This window comes from Canis aureus, chromosome X (genome assembly GCF_053574225.1).
Source record: "Canis aureus isolate CA01 chromosome X, VMU_Caureus_v.1.0, whole genome shotgun sequence".
In the NCBI taxonomy this organism is placed as follows: domain Eukaryota; kingdom Metazoa; phylum Chordata; class Mammalia; order Carnivora; family Canidae; genus Canis; species Canis aureus.
This window is the reverse complement of record NC_135649.1, coordinates 64,376,009-64,391,558: the sequence shown is the minus strand read 5'-3', so window position 1 is coordinate 64,391,558 and position 15,550 is coordinate 64,376,009. Positions and strand designations below refer to the sequence as shown.

At 37.4% G+C, this 15,550-nt stretch overlaps 1 protein-coding gene across 9 annotated transcripts in view; it reads right to left on the bottom strand.

Annotated features, from left to right (window-relative positions):
- Positions 1 to 10,531: 10,531 nt before the first annotated feature.
- ATRX (ATRX chromatin remodeler) overlaps positions 10,532 to 15,550 on the bottom strand; it is a 328,475-nt gene continuing 323,456 nt past the window's right edge. For all 9 annotated transcript variants that reach the window (XM_077888250.1, XM_077888255.1, XM_077888252.1 and 6 more), the window contains one exon: positions 10,532 to 13,479. In XM_077888250.1, coding sequence (XP_077744376.1) covers positions 13,201 to 13,479 — 279 coding nt within the window. In that variant the 3' untranslated portion in view covers positions 10,532 to 13,200. The remainder of the gene's footprint in view (positions 13,480 to 15,550) is intronic.

Sequence of the window (15,550 nt, the reverse complement as noted above, 5' to 3'; positions counted from 1 at the left end):
GGCTCAAGGTGTGATCTCGGAGTTCTGGGATCAAGTCTCACATTGGGCTCCCTGTGGGGAGCCTGCTTCTCCCTCTGCCTATGTCTCTGCCTTCTCTTTGTGTTTCTCACGAATAAATAAATAAAATATTTTTAAAAAGAAAGCTCAGAAATAAACTTATATTTTATGGTCAATTAATCTTTGACAAAGGAGGCAAGAATATGCAATGGGAAAAAGTCTCTTCAACAAATAGTGTTGGGAAAACTGGACATCTACATGCAAAGAATGAAACTGGACCGCTGGGTTACACCATACAGAAAGATAAACTCAAAATAGATTAAGGACCTATATATGAGACCTGAAACTATAAAAATCTTACAAGAGAACACACAAGCAGTAATTTCTCTGACATTGGACCTACCAACTTTTTTCTACATATGTCTCCTGAGGCAAGGGAAACAAAAGCAAAAATAAACTATTGTGACTACACCAAAATAAAGTTTCTGCATAGCAAAGGAAACAATAAACAAAACCAAAATACAACCTAGTGAATAGGATATTTGCAAATGACATATCTGATAAGGGTTAGTATCCAATATATATTAAGAACTGAAAAAACTCAATACCAAAAAAATGAATAATCCAATTAAAAATAGGCAGAAGACAGTTCTCCAAAGAAATAAACAGATGGCCAACACTTAAAAAGATGTTCAACATCACTCATCAACATGGAAATGCAACTCAAAACCACGATATCACCTCACACCTGTCAGAATGGCTCAAATAAAAATTATAAGACACAATGATTGTTGCTGAGGATGGAGAAAAAGGAATCCTTGTGCACTGTTGGTGGGAATGCAAACTGGTGCAGCCATTGTGTAAAACAGTACTGAGGATCCTCAAAAAATTAAAAATAGAACTAACTACCCTACAATTCAGGAATTGCACTACTGGGTATTTATCTCCCAGATACAAAAACACTAATTCAAAGGCATAATGCACCCTTATGATTATAGCAGCATTATTTATAATAGCCAAATTATGGAAATAGCACAATTGCCTATTCATAGATGAATTGATAAATGGTATCACACAATAGAATATTACATAGCCATAAGAAAAGAAATCTTGCCATTTGTAATAACATGGATGAAGCTAGGTATAATGCTAAGTGAAATAAATCAGAGAAAAACAAATATGAATTGATTTCTCTCATATATGGATTTATAGAAATAAAATGAAAAAGCCAAAAAAAAAAGAGAGAGAGGCAAACCAAGAAACAGACTGAACTATAGAAAAAATGGATGGTTATCAGAGGGGAGGTGGAGGGGAAGGGTGAAATAGGTGATGGGGATTAAAGAGTAAGTATACTTATCATGATGAATCCTGAGTAATGAATAGAATTTTTGAATCACTACATTGTATGCCTGAAACTAATATCATTGTATGGTAACTATACTGGAATTAAAATAAAAACTTAATAAAATAAAAATTTAAAAAGAAGTGACATGTATACACAATGGAATATTATTCATCCATGAAAAGATTAAATCTTGTCATTTGCAACAACATGGATAGATCTAGAGTGTATAATGATAAGTAAAGTAAGTCAGTCAAAGAAAGGAATATACCATATGATTTCTGTCACATGTGGAATTTAAGAAACAACAAATGAACAAAGGAAAAAAGGGACTGCCCTGCATCTGGCTCCCTGCTCAGCGGGGAGTCTTCTCCCTCTCTCTCTGACCCTCCCCACCACTTGTGATTTCTCTCTCTCTCTCTCTCAAATAAATAAATAAATAAAATCTTTTTAAAAAGAAAAATAAAACAAGAGACAAACCAAGAAACAGATTCTTAACTATAGAGAACAAACTGATGATTACCAGAGGGGAGGTGGGTGAGGGGATGGGTGAAATAGGTGAAGGGGATTATGAGTATACTTACTGTGATGAGCACTGAGTAATATATAGAATTGTTGAATCACTATATTGTACACTTGAAACTAATATAGCACTGTATGTTAACTATAGTGGAATTAAAATTTTAAAAATAAAAATAAAAAATGGGAGACTGATGCCTGAAGAGGGTAATATATTTAAGGGTACATACCTAATTAGTGGCAGAATCAAAATTGGTTCCAGAGTTTACCAAACTTCCATCCTAGACTCTTCACATCATTTTGTCTTTATCAGTACCACAAGTACCACCTGATCATATACTACTCCAATGTGCTGTCTTCATATCAAGAACATCAGCCCTGGGGGATCCCTGGGTGGCTCAGCAGTTTAGCGCCTGCCTTCCGCTCAGGGTGTGATCCTGGAGTCCCGGGATCAAGTCCCACATCGGGCTCCCTGCACGGAGCGTGCTTCTCCCTCTGCCTGTGTCTCTGCCTCTCTCTCTCTCTCTCTCTCTCTCTCTCTGTCTGTCTCTCATGAATAAATAAATAAAAATATTTTAAAAAAAACAAGAACAGCAACCCTATATTCCCAAACAGGTTGCAAGAAGTGCCACTTAAAAAAATAGAATAAGGGGCTTTGTAGGTGGCCAACTTGGGTTGAAACCTGGATGTTCCATGTTCTGTGTGTGACCCTTTGGCAAGTCTCAGTTTTCTCATTTATAAAATGGAGCATAATACAAGACTAAATGACACAATGAGTTTGTAAATAACAGGATAATGCCTGGCACACAGAAGATAATTCATAAATAAGAGATACATAAAAATACACAAACTTCTTAATGCCGGAATCCAGACCATAGCAATTGTCTATAACTTCTTTATCTTACCCTTCACACTGCAGGGAACCCAGTAGGTGTTAACAAATATTCATTTACTTCACTTCAGGTGAAACTTACAGTATAATAGAAGAGTTCCAAAAGCAGAGAGAAATCCTATTGCCCTGCAGCCCGCTGTCCCTTACCCTGTAGTTTTTTTGCTACCATGCACAGTAATTGGTTGCACAGTAATGATTCAAAACCCTGCAGTCAACTGCCAGAGAAAACAACCACTAGTTCCTCCCACACTACTCATCAAGGCACATCTGGGGAGTGGGACATAGAAATCCTAAGCTAAAGAGGCCAAGCACCCTGGCAGTTTTGATGACTTTTTGGAATTTAGTGAAGAATATATCATTACATTCCCTATTATATGAGCTGCTATATGGTGGGGAAGCAATCTAAGGAAATGTAACATGATCAGATTTGCATTTTATTATCACTCTGGAAGCAGTGTGAAAGATGGGTTGGATGAAGAGGGGAAGACCAATTAAGAGGCTACTGCAGTTATCCAGTCAGGAAGAGATCAGGATTGGGCAGATGGAGGTTGAAATTGTAGGAAAGATGGAAAGATGGATACAGTCAGATCTCCTAAGGAGAAGGGAGGAATTTGGTCCCATAGCACAGGTTGAGGAATTCATTTCTTGCCAGAAGGAAGACACTGACACTGAAACATAAGAGGTGTTGTGAAAGGAGGATGAAAGCTTCTGACCTGATGCTTTTGTCATTCTCAGTGAATTAGGAGGCAAGGCCATCTCCTGAGTGTGGAGAAGATGGTAGTAGGCAGCTTATTAAGGGTGCTTAGAAGGGTTTCTAGGCAGCTGGGTTTAGAAATAATTATTTTGTTGTGACTCTAGTCCACAGAGTTGTGGGATTTTCTTTGAGAAAAAGTCATAGGCTTTGGTGATTAGAATATCATGGGTTTCTGTCAAGAAAGTATCATCTGTGGCAGAGTTGGAGAAGGCACATGGCTGGGCCTGAGGAGTAAAGAGTAGGGTGAGGGTAACTGGAAGAAGCAAGTATAGACCACATTTTCAAAAGGTTTAACAGAAAAGAGAAAGGGGAGATACGGCTATGGTTTAAGGGAAAAGCAGAGGAAAGACTCAGCGGTTGTTTTTAGGTTAGGATTGACCTTGAGGCCTAAAAAATATGCTTTGTATGTACTCTAATGGAGGTAATATAGAATAGTATTTAAGAGCATGTGCTCTGGAATCATCAGTGCCTGGGCTCAAATTCTGGCTTTGCCACTTACCTTAAAATTTAATAAGTCACTTAAACCTCTCTCTGCCTGTTTTCCCAATGGCAAATTAGAGGAAATTATAGTACCTACATCAGAATTGTTGCAAGTAATATATAAGATAATATTTGTGAAATAAAACAGTAACTGGTGTGTAGTAAGTGCTTGATGAGTGTTAGATATTATCGTTATTCAAGCAAAAATTACATGCAGGATATGATTGGATTTGTTTTGATTTTGGCAAGCTTTTTCCTTATTATTATAAAAGTAATACATATTCCTTTTTAAAGAGTAGTTTTTGGGATGCCTGGGTGGCTCAGCTGTTGAGCATCTGCCTTTGGCTCAGGGCGTGAATCCCGGGGTCCTGGGATCAAGTCCCAAATCAGGTTCCCTGTGGGGAACCTGCTTCTCCCTCTATGTCTCTGCCTCTTTCTTGTCTCCAGAGATTTTTCTTTTGCTACAGAAAAATCAGAAAATACAGATCGGCAAAAAAGAAAACAAAAGTAGCCGTATTTTCATTCCCTATATCTTTAACATTGTGGTGTATGTCATCTGAGACTTTTTTCTATTCATCCAAAAATTGTTTTCAAATTGTGTTTTGGTGTCAAATTGTGTTTTGGCAGCTAGGGTTAATTACCCTGATACATATCCAGGGAACTTCCCCAGTGCCTGGTTCTGGGGACCCTAACACATGAGAGACCTACCAGGATGCCCTGTATCTCCCGGAGAGGAGAGGAAAGCTCAGACACCTTCTCTGAGACTCTGGTTCTAGAAACACCCACTTTCTGGTTCCTCCATGCAGAATGCAGATACCCTATTTCTGACTGACTGTCTTAGATCTGTTAACTCCTTGCTCCTTGAAGTGTGGTCCCTGGGTGACTTGCACATATATATTAAAGCTTGAGAAGCACTGACCTAGCTCAGGTCCTTCCAATTTTAGGAATGAAGATTTCCTTAAATGTTCTTAATCACTAGAAATTTCAAGAACTTTCCCATCAAAAGTTTTACTTTTCGTTAAGTCATCCTGTTTTGTGGAACGGGCTGAGCTCTGTAGTAACAATAGGTCTTATGCCTTCCCCAGGATTCCAGTGCATCCCATTCAAACATTAAACATCTTTATGATAAAATTCAGTAGACAGAGGATGGAACCAAGGTAAAGACTGAATAATCTGGTACTAATGGGGCATCTGATTTTTTCTGGGTAAACGTCAAACAATTTCCTCTCGAGGAAATTATATTGTTTAGACAGTGTGGACCATGCAATCAGAGAACAAGTTCCTAATAGAAAGGTATAACAGGACAGCTTCTATGGGATGTTTCTGCCCCTGGGTTCTACACACTATCCTATCAGAAATGAGAAACTTCTATCAAGGATCACTTACCTACTGATACAAATTAAATAGGTAATAAATAAAGGGACTCTTGAGGATAAAGCATTTTTTCAGTGCAATACACTATATTACTTCTTTTTAAAAACTATGAACGTAAAATGTAAAACTCTATTCCATAAACATGATGGAGAATTACAAGGTGTACTTCAATCCTTTGTTATGGCCAATTAAGAAATAGGGACAGAAATAAGGAAGAGGGAAGAGAGAAGAGAGAATAAAGGAAAGGAGGAAGACAAAGAGACCCAAAGTGAAAGAGAACAGACATATGTGTATGTGTGTGTGTGTATACATATATTCGTTCACTTTGTATATATACATACATACATACATACATACATGTGGGCACACAGAAACAGATTTTGATGCTATTGAAATTGCCATAATGTTCTCAGATAAGATTTGATTGCCAAGGGACGCCTGGGTGGCTTAGTGGTTGAGTGTCTGCCTTCGGCTCAGAGCGTGATCCTGGGGTCCCGGGATTGAGTCCCACATTGGGCTCCCTGAGGAGCCTGCCTCTCCCTCTGCCTCTGCATCTCTCTCTGTGTCTCTTATGAATAAATAAAATCTTTTTTTAAAAAAAAAAAAAACGACATGACTACCAAGACATTCACACATAAATTCATCACTTTACCCACACCTTTTCTCTGTCAGGCGCCAAGGATATTAAAGTGAACATAGGTCCCTGCACTGAAGGAGCTCACATATCTAGCAGGGGATCAGGACATTGATCAAGTACTCACACAAATAACCATTGTATTAGTTTCCTATTGCTGTTATAACAAATAACCACAAACTTGGTGGCCTACACCAACACCCATTTATGATCTTTTACTTCTGTAGGTAGAAGTCTGATGGGTCTCACTGGGCTGAAATGAAGGTGTCAATGGAACTGTACTCCTTTTTGGAGGTTCTAGGTGAGAATTATTTACTTACTTATTTATTATTCCCTCTGCCTTTCTCTTCCACTGTTAAGGGCTCTTGTGATCATATTGCGCTCACCTGGATGATACAGGTGGCTCCTCATTTTAAGGTCAGCTGATTATCAACCTTAATACCTACAACCTTAATTGTACTATGCCATAACCTAACATGTTCATAGGTTTTGAGATTAAGATGTGGACATCTTTGGGGCTCCATTGTTCTTCCTACCACACCATCTAACTACAAATTGTGCATTACAGCTATTGCCTTAAATGGGGCTATAAACTTATGTGCACAAGTACAGAAGCATGGCATTTCCTGGAACTATACTATTGTGAATTCTATTCTTTGCTGCCTACATATGTTTGTTTGCTGTTTCCTTTGAGATTCTATCCTCCTTAATCTCTACATATCCACGTTCTAGCTATCTTTTAAGACCTTGCTCAAATGGTACTTAAACTTTATCAGGTAGAAAAACAAAAAATAAACTTTGTTCAGAATACTTCTACCTTTAGTATTCTCAATTGGTGTCTAACTGAACTTGTGAGGAAGCCACTGTATTTAAAATGAGTTCTGGGGCAGCCCTGGTGGCTCAGCGGTTTAGCACCGCCTTCAGCCCAGGGTGGGATCCTGGAGACCCGGAATGGAGTCCCATGTCAGGCTCCTGCATGGAGCGGAGCCTGCTTCTCCCTCTGCCTGTGTATCTGCCTCTCTCTCTCTCTCTCAAGCATAAATAAATAAAATCGAAGAAGGAAAAAATTGCCGGCAGACACTTCATTTGAGCTTCATATCCAGTATGGTGTGCAAGATAAGGAAAGAGAGGGCAGGAAAACTTGCTAACAAAAGGTTTACTAAGTGTTCAAGCAAGCCTGTATCACTAAAGCCTCCATGCTGTATAGTTGAAAGCCTACCAAGAGCTGGGAATGAACAGACCTCAGATGATTTATATTAGCCACGTTTCTTTTTTCTTAAGTTTGTTTTGTTTCCACTGAAATATATTCAGGAAGCTAGACAGTCTTCTACCTGCTTTGCTACTGGCATTAAGGACAAGTAGCTACAGAAAAAAATGATTACTATTTCACTCTTCTATTTTTGTCACAATATTTGATTCTTTATAAAATCCACATTTCAAAAAGTATGCTATTTGTGTTGCAACATGAGTCAATAAAAACAAATATTGCCTTACTATAAACTTCATCCAGATCAGACAATTTAAACATTGGCCTAATTTGGGCTTTATTTATTTATTTTTTTAATTTTTTATTTATTTACTTATGATAGTCACAGAGAGAGAGAGAGAGGCAGAGACACAGGCAGAGGGAGAAGCAGGCTCCATGCACCAGGAGCCTGATATGGGATTCGATCCCGGGTCTCCAGGATCGCGCCCTGGGCCAAAGGCAGGCGCCAAACCGCTGCGCCACCCAGGGATCCCTAATTTGGGCTTTATAGCTATGAATACAATGGGAAGTTATCATTAAAAGCTGACTTTACAGAAGTGGGCTTATATTTACCTTGATGTTTTGTCATGTATATAAACCAATCGGGCAAAAAGATGTAAGAATCATCCTTAAACATGTTTTTTCATTTTCGGAGTTCCAGAGGCAGTAAAAAACAAGCACTGGGAGTGCCTCTGGGCAAAAGATAAAGGAGGTTACAGTTGTGGAAGTGGTAATTAGAGCCCATTACAACTTGATTTACCTTTGTCATTAAATGCTGGTCAGACCTCTCATTTTTCTAAACTGAGGATAAGGTATACCTTAGTCTGGGAGAGCGTTAACCAAAGGCAAGGGATTTCTAATTTTGTTCACAAACTCACCATGTAACCTTAGACAAACTCATTGCCTTTTGGCTTCAAATTGTGCTTTGCTCACGGTTAAGTCTTGGAGCTGAAAAGGACCTCAGGAAATCACCTGGTCCAGGCTCCTGCCTTCAGTAAAATTATTATAGTCTTATTTTCCAAATGAAACATAAAGACCCAGATAAGTAACTAACGTTTTCTGCCTATGTGCAATGGATTTTACTTTGTTCTTTTAACTGTCCTAAGAATGTAACTATTCTTTCTTCACAGATATGTTATATACAGGTTAACATAATAACCACAAGGCACTTTGAAAATACCAAAGAAACCTTCTAAATGTGATAATAGATACTAGCACTTGGAATGGATGGGTCTCAAGAACTACAAGGAATGGATTTGTCCATTTAAAGAACTAGCTTGAGGAAAGAAATAGAATTACGCTCAATTTAGTTAAGTGGACCAAACTCACTTTCTGTATATACATTTAAGGGTATAGTTAGGAGTAATAAAAAAAACAAGAACAGGAATGCCACTAAGGGTTTTATCATTAGGCTTGAGAGGGTAATCAAAGAGTGACATTTTGCACATAAAATCAGAAATCCTGAAGAAAAGTGGGCTTCTTGGGTAAGAGTAGGAAATAACAGCTTTATCTTGCAACTTAAAAAGTTCACCCTTACACAACCCCTAATGATTTTTTCCCTTAAAATTGTCTATAGTCTCATCACTGAATTCCTGGATTATCTTCCTGTCTCTGATCTTCACTTTGCATTCTAGGGCATTCAAATTATCTCTGTCCAAATCACCATCTTTACTGCTACTTTGAAGACATCAACCATCTCACTTGTTATCCTCTATTGAATTATTCAGGATTTCAAGGTCCTCTATTAATCCACTCCAATCTAGTCTTTCTCGATTCCTCTCTACCTTTATTCCTTTTCTTTCAATACTACACTTGATCCTCATATACCTGAAAACAAATCCTGTCCTTGCATCTGATGTCCATCTTTTCACCTTTCTTGAAAACTAACATGTATTTGATGTAAGAACTATAGGGAGAGCGCGGAGTCTGTTAAACAGATAGAAATCTCTTGGTAGTCATCTGACATGATTAGCTAAAGGAGATTGGAGCCAATTGCCCTCCCTATGTTTCTACCAGGGAGAAAGTGAGGGCAAAATGGTGAGATGAATTTGGAGTGCTATAGGGTAGAGATTGCTTGGAATATGTGGCATTCTGAGTATTAAAGAGGGCCTGCAGTATTTTAGGATTTGTCTTACTCTTTCATTCCTTCAATTACAGCTTTATCTTCATTATCTTTAATAAAGGCCTCAATTTATGTGCTTTCCTGGTGAACATATGTAGTGGTCACTATCAGAGATCTCAAGTGAGGAGAGGAAGGGTGACTGCCTTGGTTAGCCTACACAATGGTGACAGGAAGATTATTCCACAGAGAGGGTGGCAGTATATAGTGTAAAGGAAGTTTATGGCAGTACATACTCTGGGGAGTAAAACTCTTAAGTGGGGGTGGGTGGGGCCATTCATTATATCCAACAGGAGTAGTGTGGGCAGAGTTTGGTTACCTAGCAGATATTGAGCTTAGAAACAATATATATTTTGGGTTTTAAATTTTTATTCACCTCCATATAACAGCATATATAAAATGTTGCACAAACAAAAAGCATTTCTGAAATTTGGTAACTCCTTTGGGATTGGCACAGGTTACAGACTTGAAAAAAATCCATGGTGGAAGAATTTTCATCTTTTAGGGTAGATTTGATGTGGAGATAGCTAAGTCACTTGAGACTAAATCTGGTATAATAAGGTGGGTAATAACCTGCACATAATTTTTAGTGAAATAAACATGTAAAAGAATTACCTAATTTACTGTTAGAATAAGTATAGCTTCACAGCATGCCACCCTCAAAGGAAACAAGGGTACTGAGATAAGTAATTATTTTAGTTTTGTTTGGGGCACTGATATTAAGTATCTGATTTTGTGATAGAGGGAAAATGGGCATAGCTAAAGGAAGACTACAAAATATTCAGCGTCTTTGGAGGCCAGGTAATAAGGCTTCCATCAACTTGCTATGGCTTCAGGAGGGTAAGCAGCTTTTCTATCAAGTGTGGATTGGTAGTCCTGCTCGATTTAAATGAGTGATGCAGCTTTTGGAAAGCAGGAAATGGTGCTGGATTACAAAGAGACAACCAAAACTAACACAAACACACATAGGCTTCCTGGTATGTAAATTATTTTTGAGGTTAGAGATCTTCTTTTACAGAATTTAGTATATAACAGATTCAAAAACCAAACTTTTTGACCTCCCAATATTAAATAACTAAATGTGCAAAAGAATCACCATTAAATAGGACATCAAAAGCTATACATTTTCTATGAAACAATATGTGCACAGATTTTCAAAGCTGTGAAAATGCAATAAAGAGCACAACACATTTTGGTCACTTTATTAAATGACATTAAATAGTTTAAGTTTCAACTACTAAACAGCACTTTGAATGGTGAAAACACAGATAGTATTATTGTCATACTTGAATGCTTTTCTTTAAAAACACAATTCCAGTCCTCATATATATATTACAAAACAGCCTTAAAGGAAGAAGTGACATCTTTTCTACAGTACTTAAGATACTCAATACGGAACTGAAAAGCAGTCTAACAGAAACAAAGGCAAGTCTTCACAGCTGTATGATTTCAGCAGCCAAAGCTGATGATGGACTGAAACATTACTATACAACTGGGACAAAACATATACAATATCACAGTACTAAGCAAAAACGCTTTACACCCAAAGAAATAAAACAGGTTACAAAATATGGAGAATTTAGCAGGCAAAACTGTATTACAAGCAACATTTTAAATCGTCATTTAAGCCATTGCAACTATTTAAAACATCTAAAACAAATATAAAAATGAGCCTTTTAGTATCTTATTGATGTGATTTTGTCTTTAAATATTTGTTAAAGCTTGATGTTATACTCAAAGTACATATTATGTAGCTAAAATGTCAAGTGAGAAGAGTGTATGCAAAGTGGTCCAAGTTTTATTTCAAACTCTCTTAGTTCCAATTAATCCTTTCTATGTATTACTCCTTAAGTCATAGTTTCATCCATGGTGAAAAAGTTTTAGAAGGTTGCCTAAAATTTTTACATCCATGTCTTTGAACAAGTAATCAGACCATGTTGAAAATTCCCAGGTCTAGTATATCAGGTTTAAGGTATTCTGGACTTGTAGAAAAACCAACTGAAAACAGCTGGCCAGAATGTATTGCCTTCAAATATTTATCTCATAAATCTTGTCTTTTTCATCGCTTCTAGAGTAAATACACCTCTCCTCTCCACCCCAATTAAGTAAATTTGATGTATAATCAAATATCCAATTTGGCATAATATCCAAATACATGGAATTTGTTAGTGATAAATCACCATGTTAAACGGGGGTGGGGGGAATGGGGAGGAGAGGATGTGTGTTAAGTGGATCCACCTAACCTCACAAATTCTGTATCATAAACCTAGTGCTTTTAGATGTTTGCCACAAGTTTTTTCAAGATAAAAATGGAAATCTATTCACCCAAATAACTCAAAGCTGTTCTAGCTAATGTTAAACTCATTCTAATCCAGTGATACCTAGAGCAATTCCTCCACCCAACTTTCTTTTTTTTAATGAAATTCCTTAGCTATTTTCACTACCTGTTACAACACCATCTCAAAAATGGTTTGCCATATTGAGTTGACTCCCATAGTCTAACAATCTTTTTCTTCAAGAAATTCAAGCAACCAAATTGTACATGAATAAACTTACAGGTCTTTTTTATAGGCCTGGATTAAGAAAAACAACAATGCAATGATTTTCTAGTAAAACTTCAAAAAAGGGTATTAGATGAATTAATTTGATCAGAAAATTGCCTCACAGATCTAAACTAAAAAAAAAAAAAGAACTTTGAAATGTAATTTATTTAAAATAACACAGGGGAGTTGGGGAAAAAGAACATGATGATGACAGAAAACAGGAAGAGCATAAAAGCCAGTGATCCTTATCTTTCAGAGGAATTATTTCAAATACTGACAGTACTGGGAATTATTAAAGCACATTCCTTACGTGAACTTAAAAAGTCAGCAATGGTTCTGCCATTTTGATACTGTTTATAAAACAGGGTGTGACCCTACAACCACACCATCATCCTTAACCTCCTAAAATGCTGTAACTTGATTTTGTTAGTCCACATCCCACTGCCAGCAACAGGATGAAGCACTAGCACTGGCACCAAGCAGTTAAGAGATGTGCTTTATATGAGTGCCAGAAGAGAGAAAATACATGTGTGGAAGATAAACCACAACCCTGAAATTTTACCAGTAATTATTTCAGCACATATAACTGAAAATAAAAAATGGCAGAAAGACTAAAGAAGAAAAAGGAATTCTCTTCTTAGGCTATACTTAAGGCTGTTTATACAATGCAAAGATAACTGCCAAGACTCCTCCAAGTTTTAGAGCAGTAGTATTTGAGAATATTGCACACAATTCTGTGTCAAAGATAACCTTTAGTTTCTAACTTTCAATCACGGAGATGATACAACAGGAGCCCAGTTGCAGACTTCAGTCAAAAGAACATTAAAACCATTTCAATCACTTTAATAAAGAAATGGGTTAAGTACAAAAGTATTTCATAATTTGAGGAATCAACTCTAAGAACTCAGCTGTGTGTTTTTATATGTAAAGAACGAATATATAAATCTGTATTATTTCCTAAATTCATTAATTTTATGACAATTTTATGGTTGCTAAAAGCAGGCATAAAAATTTAGAGAGGAAATCTGTGGAGTTGTTACTGTTATGGAAGGACTTGTTTTCACTGAAAACAATTTGAAATATCTTCTGTACTCAATGTGTGTAAGAAGATTCTAGGCAACATCACTGACAAATGTCAGGAAAAAATGGTATGCCCTATTAAAAAATTAAAACTAATATGGAAGATTGGCATTTAAGGGGACCACACTATTTATACAGTTGAGTTCTGTTAAGTCATTGATTCCTAAAAAAATAAAAGATCTTTCTATGATTTTAACAATCTTGAGCTTTTAGTGCAAAATCACATTGATTTCCCTTGGGAAGGTCCTGGATTTTTGCTTCTCATTGGGGGTGGTGCACGCTGCAAGGGTGGTGGCTGCATACCACCAGCTACTGACTGATACATTCCTCTCATATCAATTTGCTGGTAGTTAGAAGGATTCATGATTAAATTTGGAGGCTTTGGCATCATGAGGTGACCCAGTGTTGCTTGTTGATAAGTCATTTGTTGCTGTTGCTGCTGATTGTACTGCTGCTGGAGCCTTCGGTTCATAAGTATTCGTTGAACGCAGCTGATTAACTAGAGAGACAAACGGGAGCTGTTACAAGTTCTCAAAGATTCAGGTATCAAGTTTAAGTTAAAATCAGTTTAGTAAGGGTGTACCATACCAAAAGGAAAATATACTATTGTTATCACCATTATTAATTTGAGGCATTCATAGGAACATTACTGTAGAAAACATCAAGTAACATCATTTAGAGCTAAATTCTCTTAATGACTGGACTATTCTATTGCAAGCAGCATTTAGGTTAGTTGCCATAGTAACCTGTCCTGCACTATGATTAGTCTCAAGTATTAGTTACAGCACTTTTTGCCAAATCTCATTTCTTCATCATTCTTTTAAATATTGAACATAATGACAAACATATTTAGTGACAAATACCAAAGGGAAAAAGCCCTTGAACTGGGAATAATTCCTACCTGGAGTGTCTCAAATTTCAGAAGATAATTAAAATTAGTAATTCTATAGTGGTTTCGAAGTAAAAATTTATGCCACGGAAACTGATTCCCTGGAGTCAATAGTTGAAATTTCACAGTGAAAGGCAGAGATGGTGTGGAATCAGAAAAGACCCCGAATAGCCAGGGGAATTTTAAAAAAGAAAACCATAGCTGGGGGCATCACAATGCCAGCTTTCAGGTTGTACCACAAAGCAGTGGTCATCAAGACAGTGTGGTACTGGCACAAAAACAGACACATAGATCAATGGAACAGAATAGAGAATCCAGAAGTGGACCCTCAACTTTATGGTCAACTAATGTTCGATAAAGGAGGAAAGACTATCCACTGGAAGAAACACAGCCTCTTCAATAAATGGTGCTGGGAAAATTGGACATCCACATGCAGAAGAATGAAACTAGACCACTCCCTTGCACCATACACAAAGATAAACTCAAAATGGATGAAAGCTCTAAATGTGAGACAAGAGTCCATCAAAATCCTAGAGGAGAACACAGGCAACACCCTTTTTGAACTCGGCCACAGTAACTTCTTGCAAGATACATCCATGAAGGCAAAAGAAACAAAACCAAAATTAACTACTGGGACTTCATCAATATAAGAAGCTTTTGCACAGCAAAGGATACAGTCAACAAAACTAAAAGACAACCTACAGAATGGGAGAAGATTTGTGCAAATGACGTATCAGATAAAGGCCTAGTTTCCAAGATCTACAAAGAACTTCTTAAACTCAACACCAAAGAAACAAACAATCCAATCATGAAATGGGCAAAAGACATGAACAGAAATCTCACAGAGGAAGACATAGACATGGCCAACATGCACATGAGAAAATGCTCTGCATCACTTGCCCTCAGGGAAATACAAATCAAAACCACAATGAGATACCACCTCACACCAGTGAGAATGGGGAAAATTAACAAGGCAGGAAACCACAAATGTTGGAGAGGATGCGGAGAAAAGGGAACCCTCTTACACTGTTGGTGGGAATGTGAACTGGTGCAGCCACTCTGGAAAACTGTGTGGAGTTTCCTCAAAGAGTTAAAAATAGACCTGCCCTATGACCCAGCAATTGCACTGCTGGGAATTTACCCCAAAGATGCAATGAAACGCCGGGACACCTGCACCCCGATGTCTATAGCAGCAATGTCCACAATAGCCAAACGGTGGAAGGAGCCTCGGTGTCCATCGAAAGATGAATGGATAAAGAAGATGTGGTTTATATATACATGGAATATCACTCAGCCATTAGAAATGACAAATACCCATTTGCTTCAACGTGGATGGAACTGGAGGGTATTATGCTGAGTGAAATGAGTCAATCGGAGAAGGACAAACATTATACATTCTCATTCATTTGGGGAATATAAATAATAGTGAAAGGGAATAGAAAGGAAGGGAGAAGAAATGGGTAGGAAATATCAGAAAGGGAGACAGAACATAAAGACTCCTAACTCTGGGAAACGAACTAGGGGTGGTGGAAGGGGAGAAGGGCGCTTGACAGGATGAGCACTGGGTGTTATTCTGTATGTTAGTAAATTGAACACCAATAAAAAATAAATTTATTATTTAAAAAAGAAAAAAGAAAGGCAGAGATGGCTGGCAAACAACTATCCTGGGAAAAAGGATCAA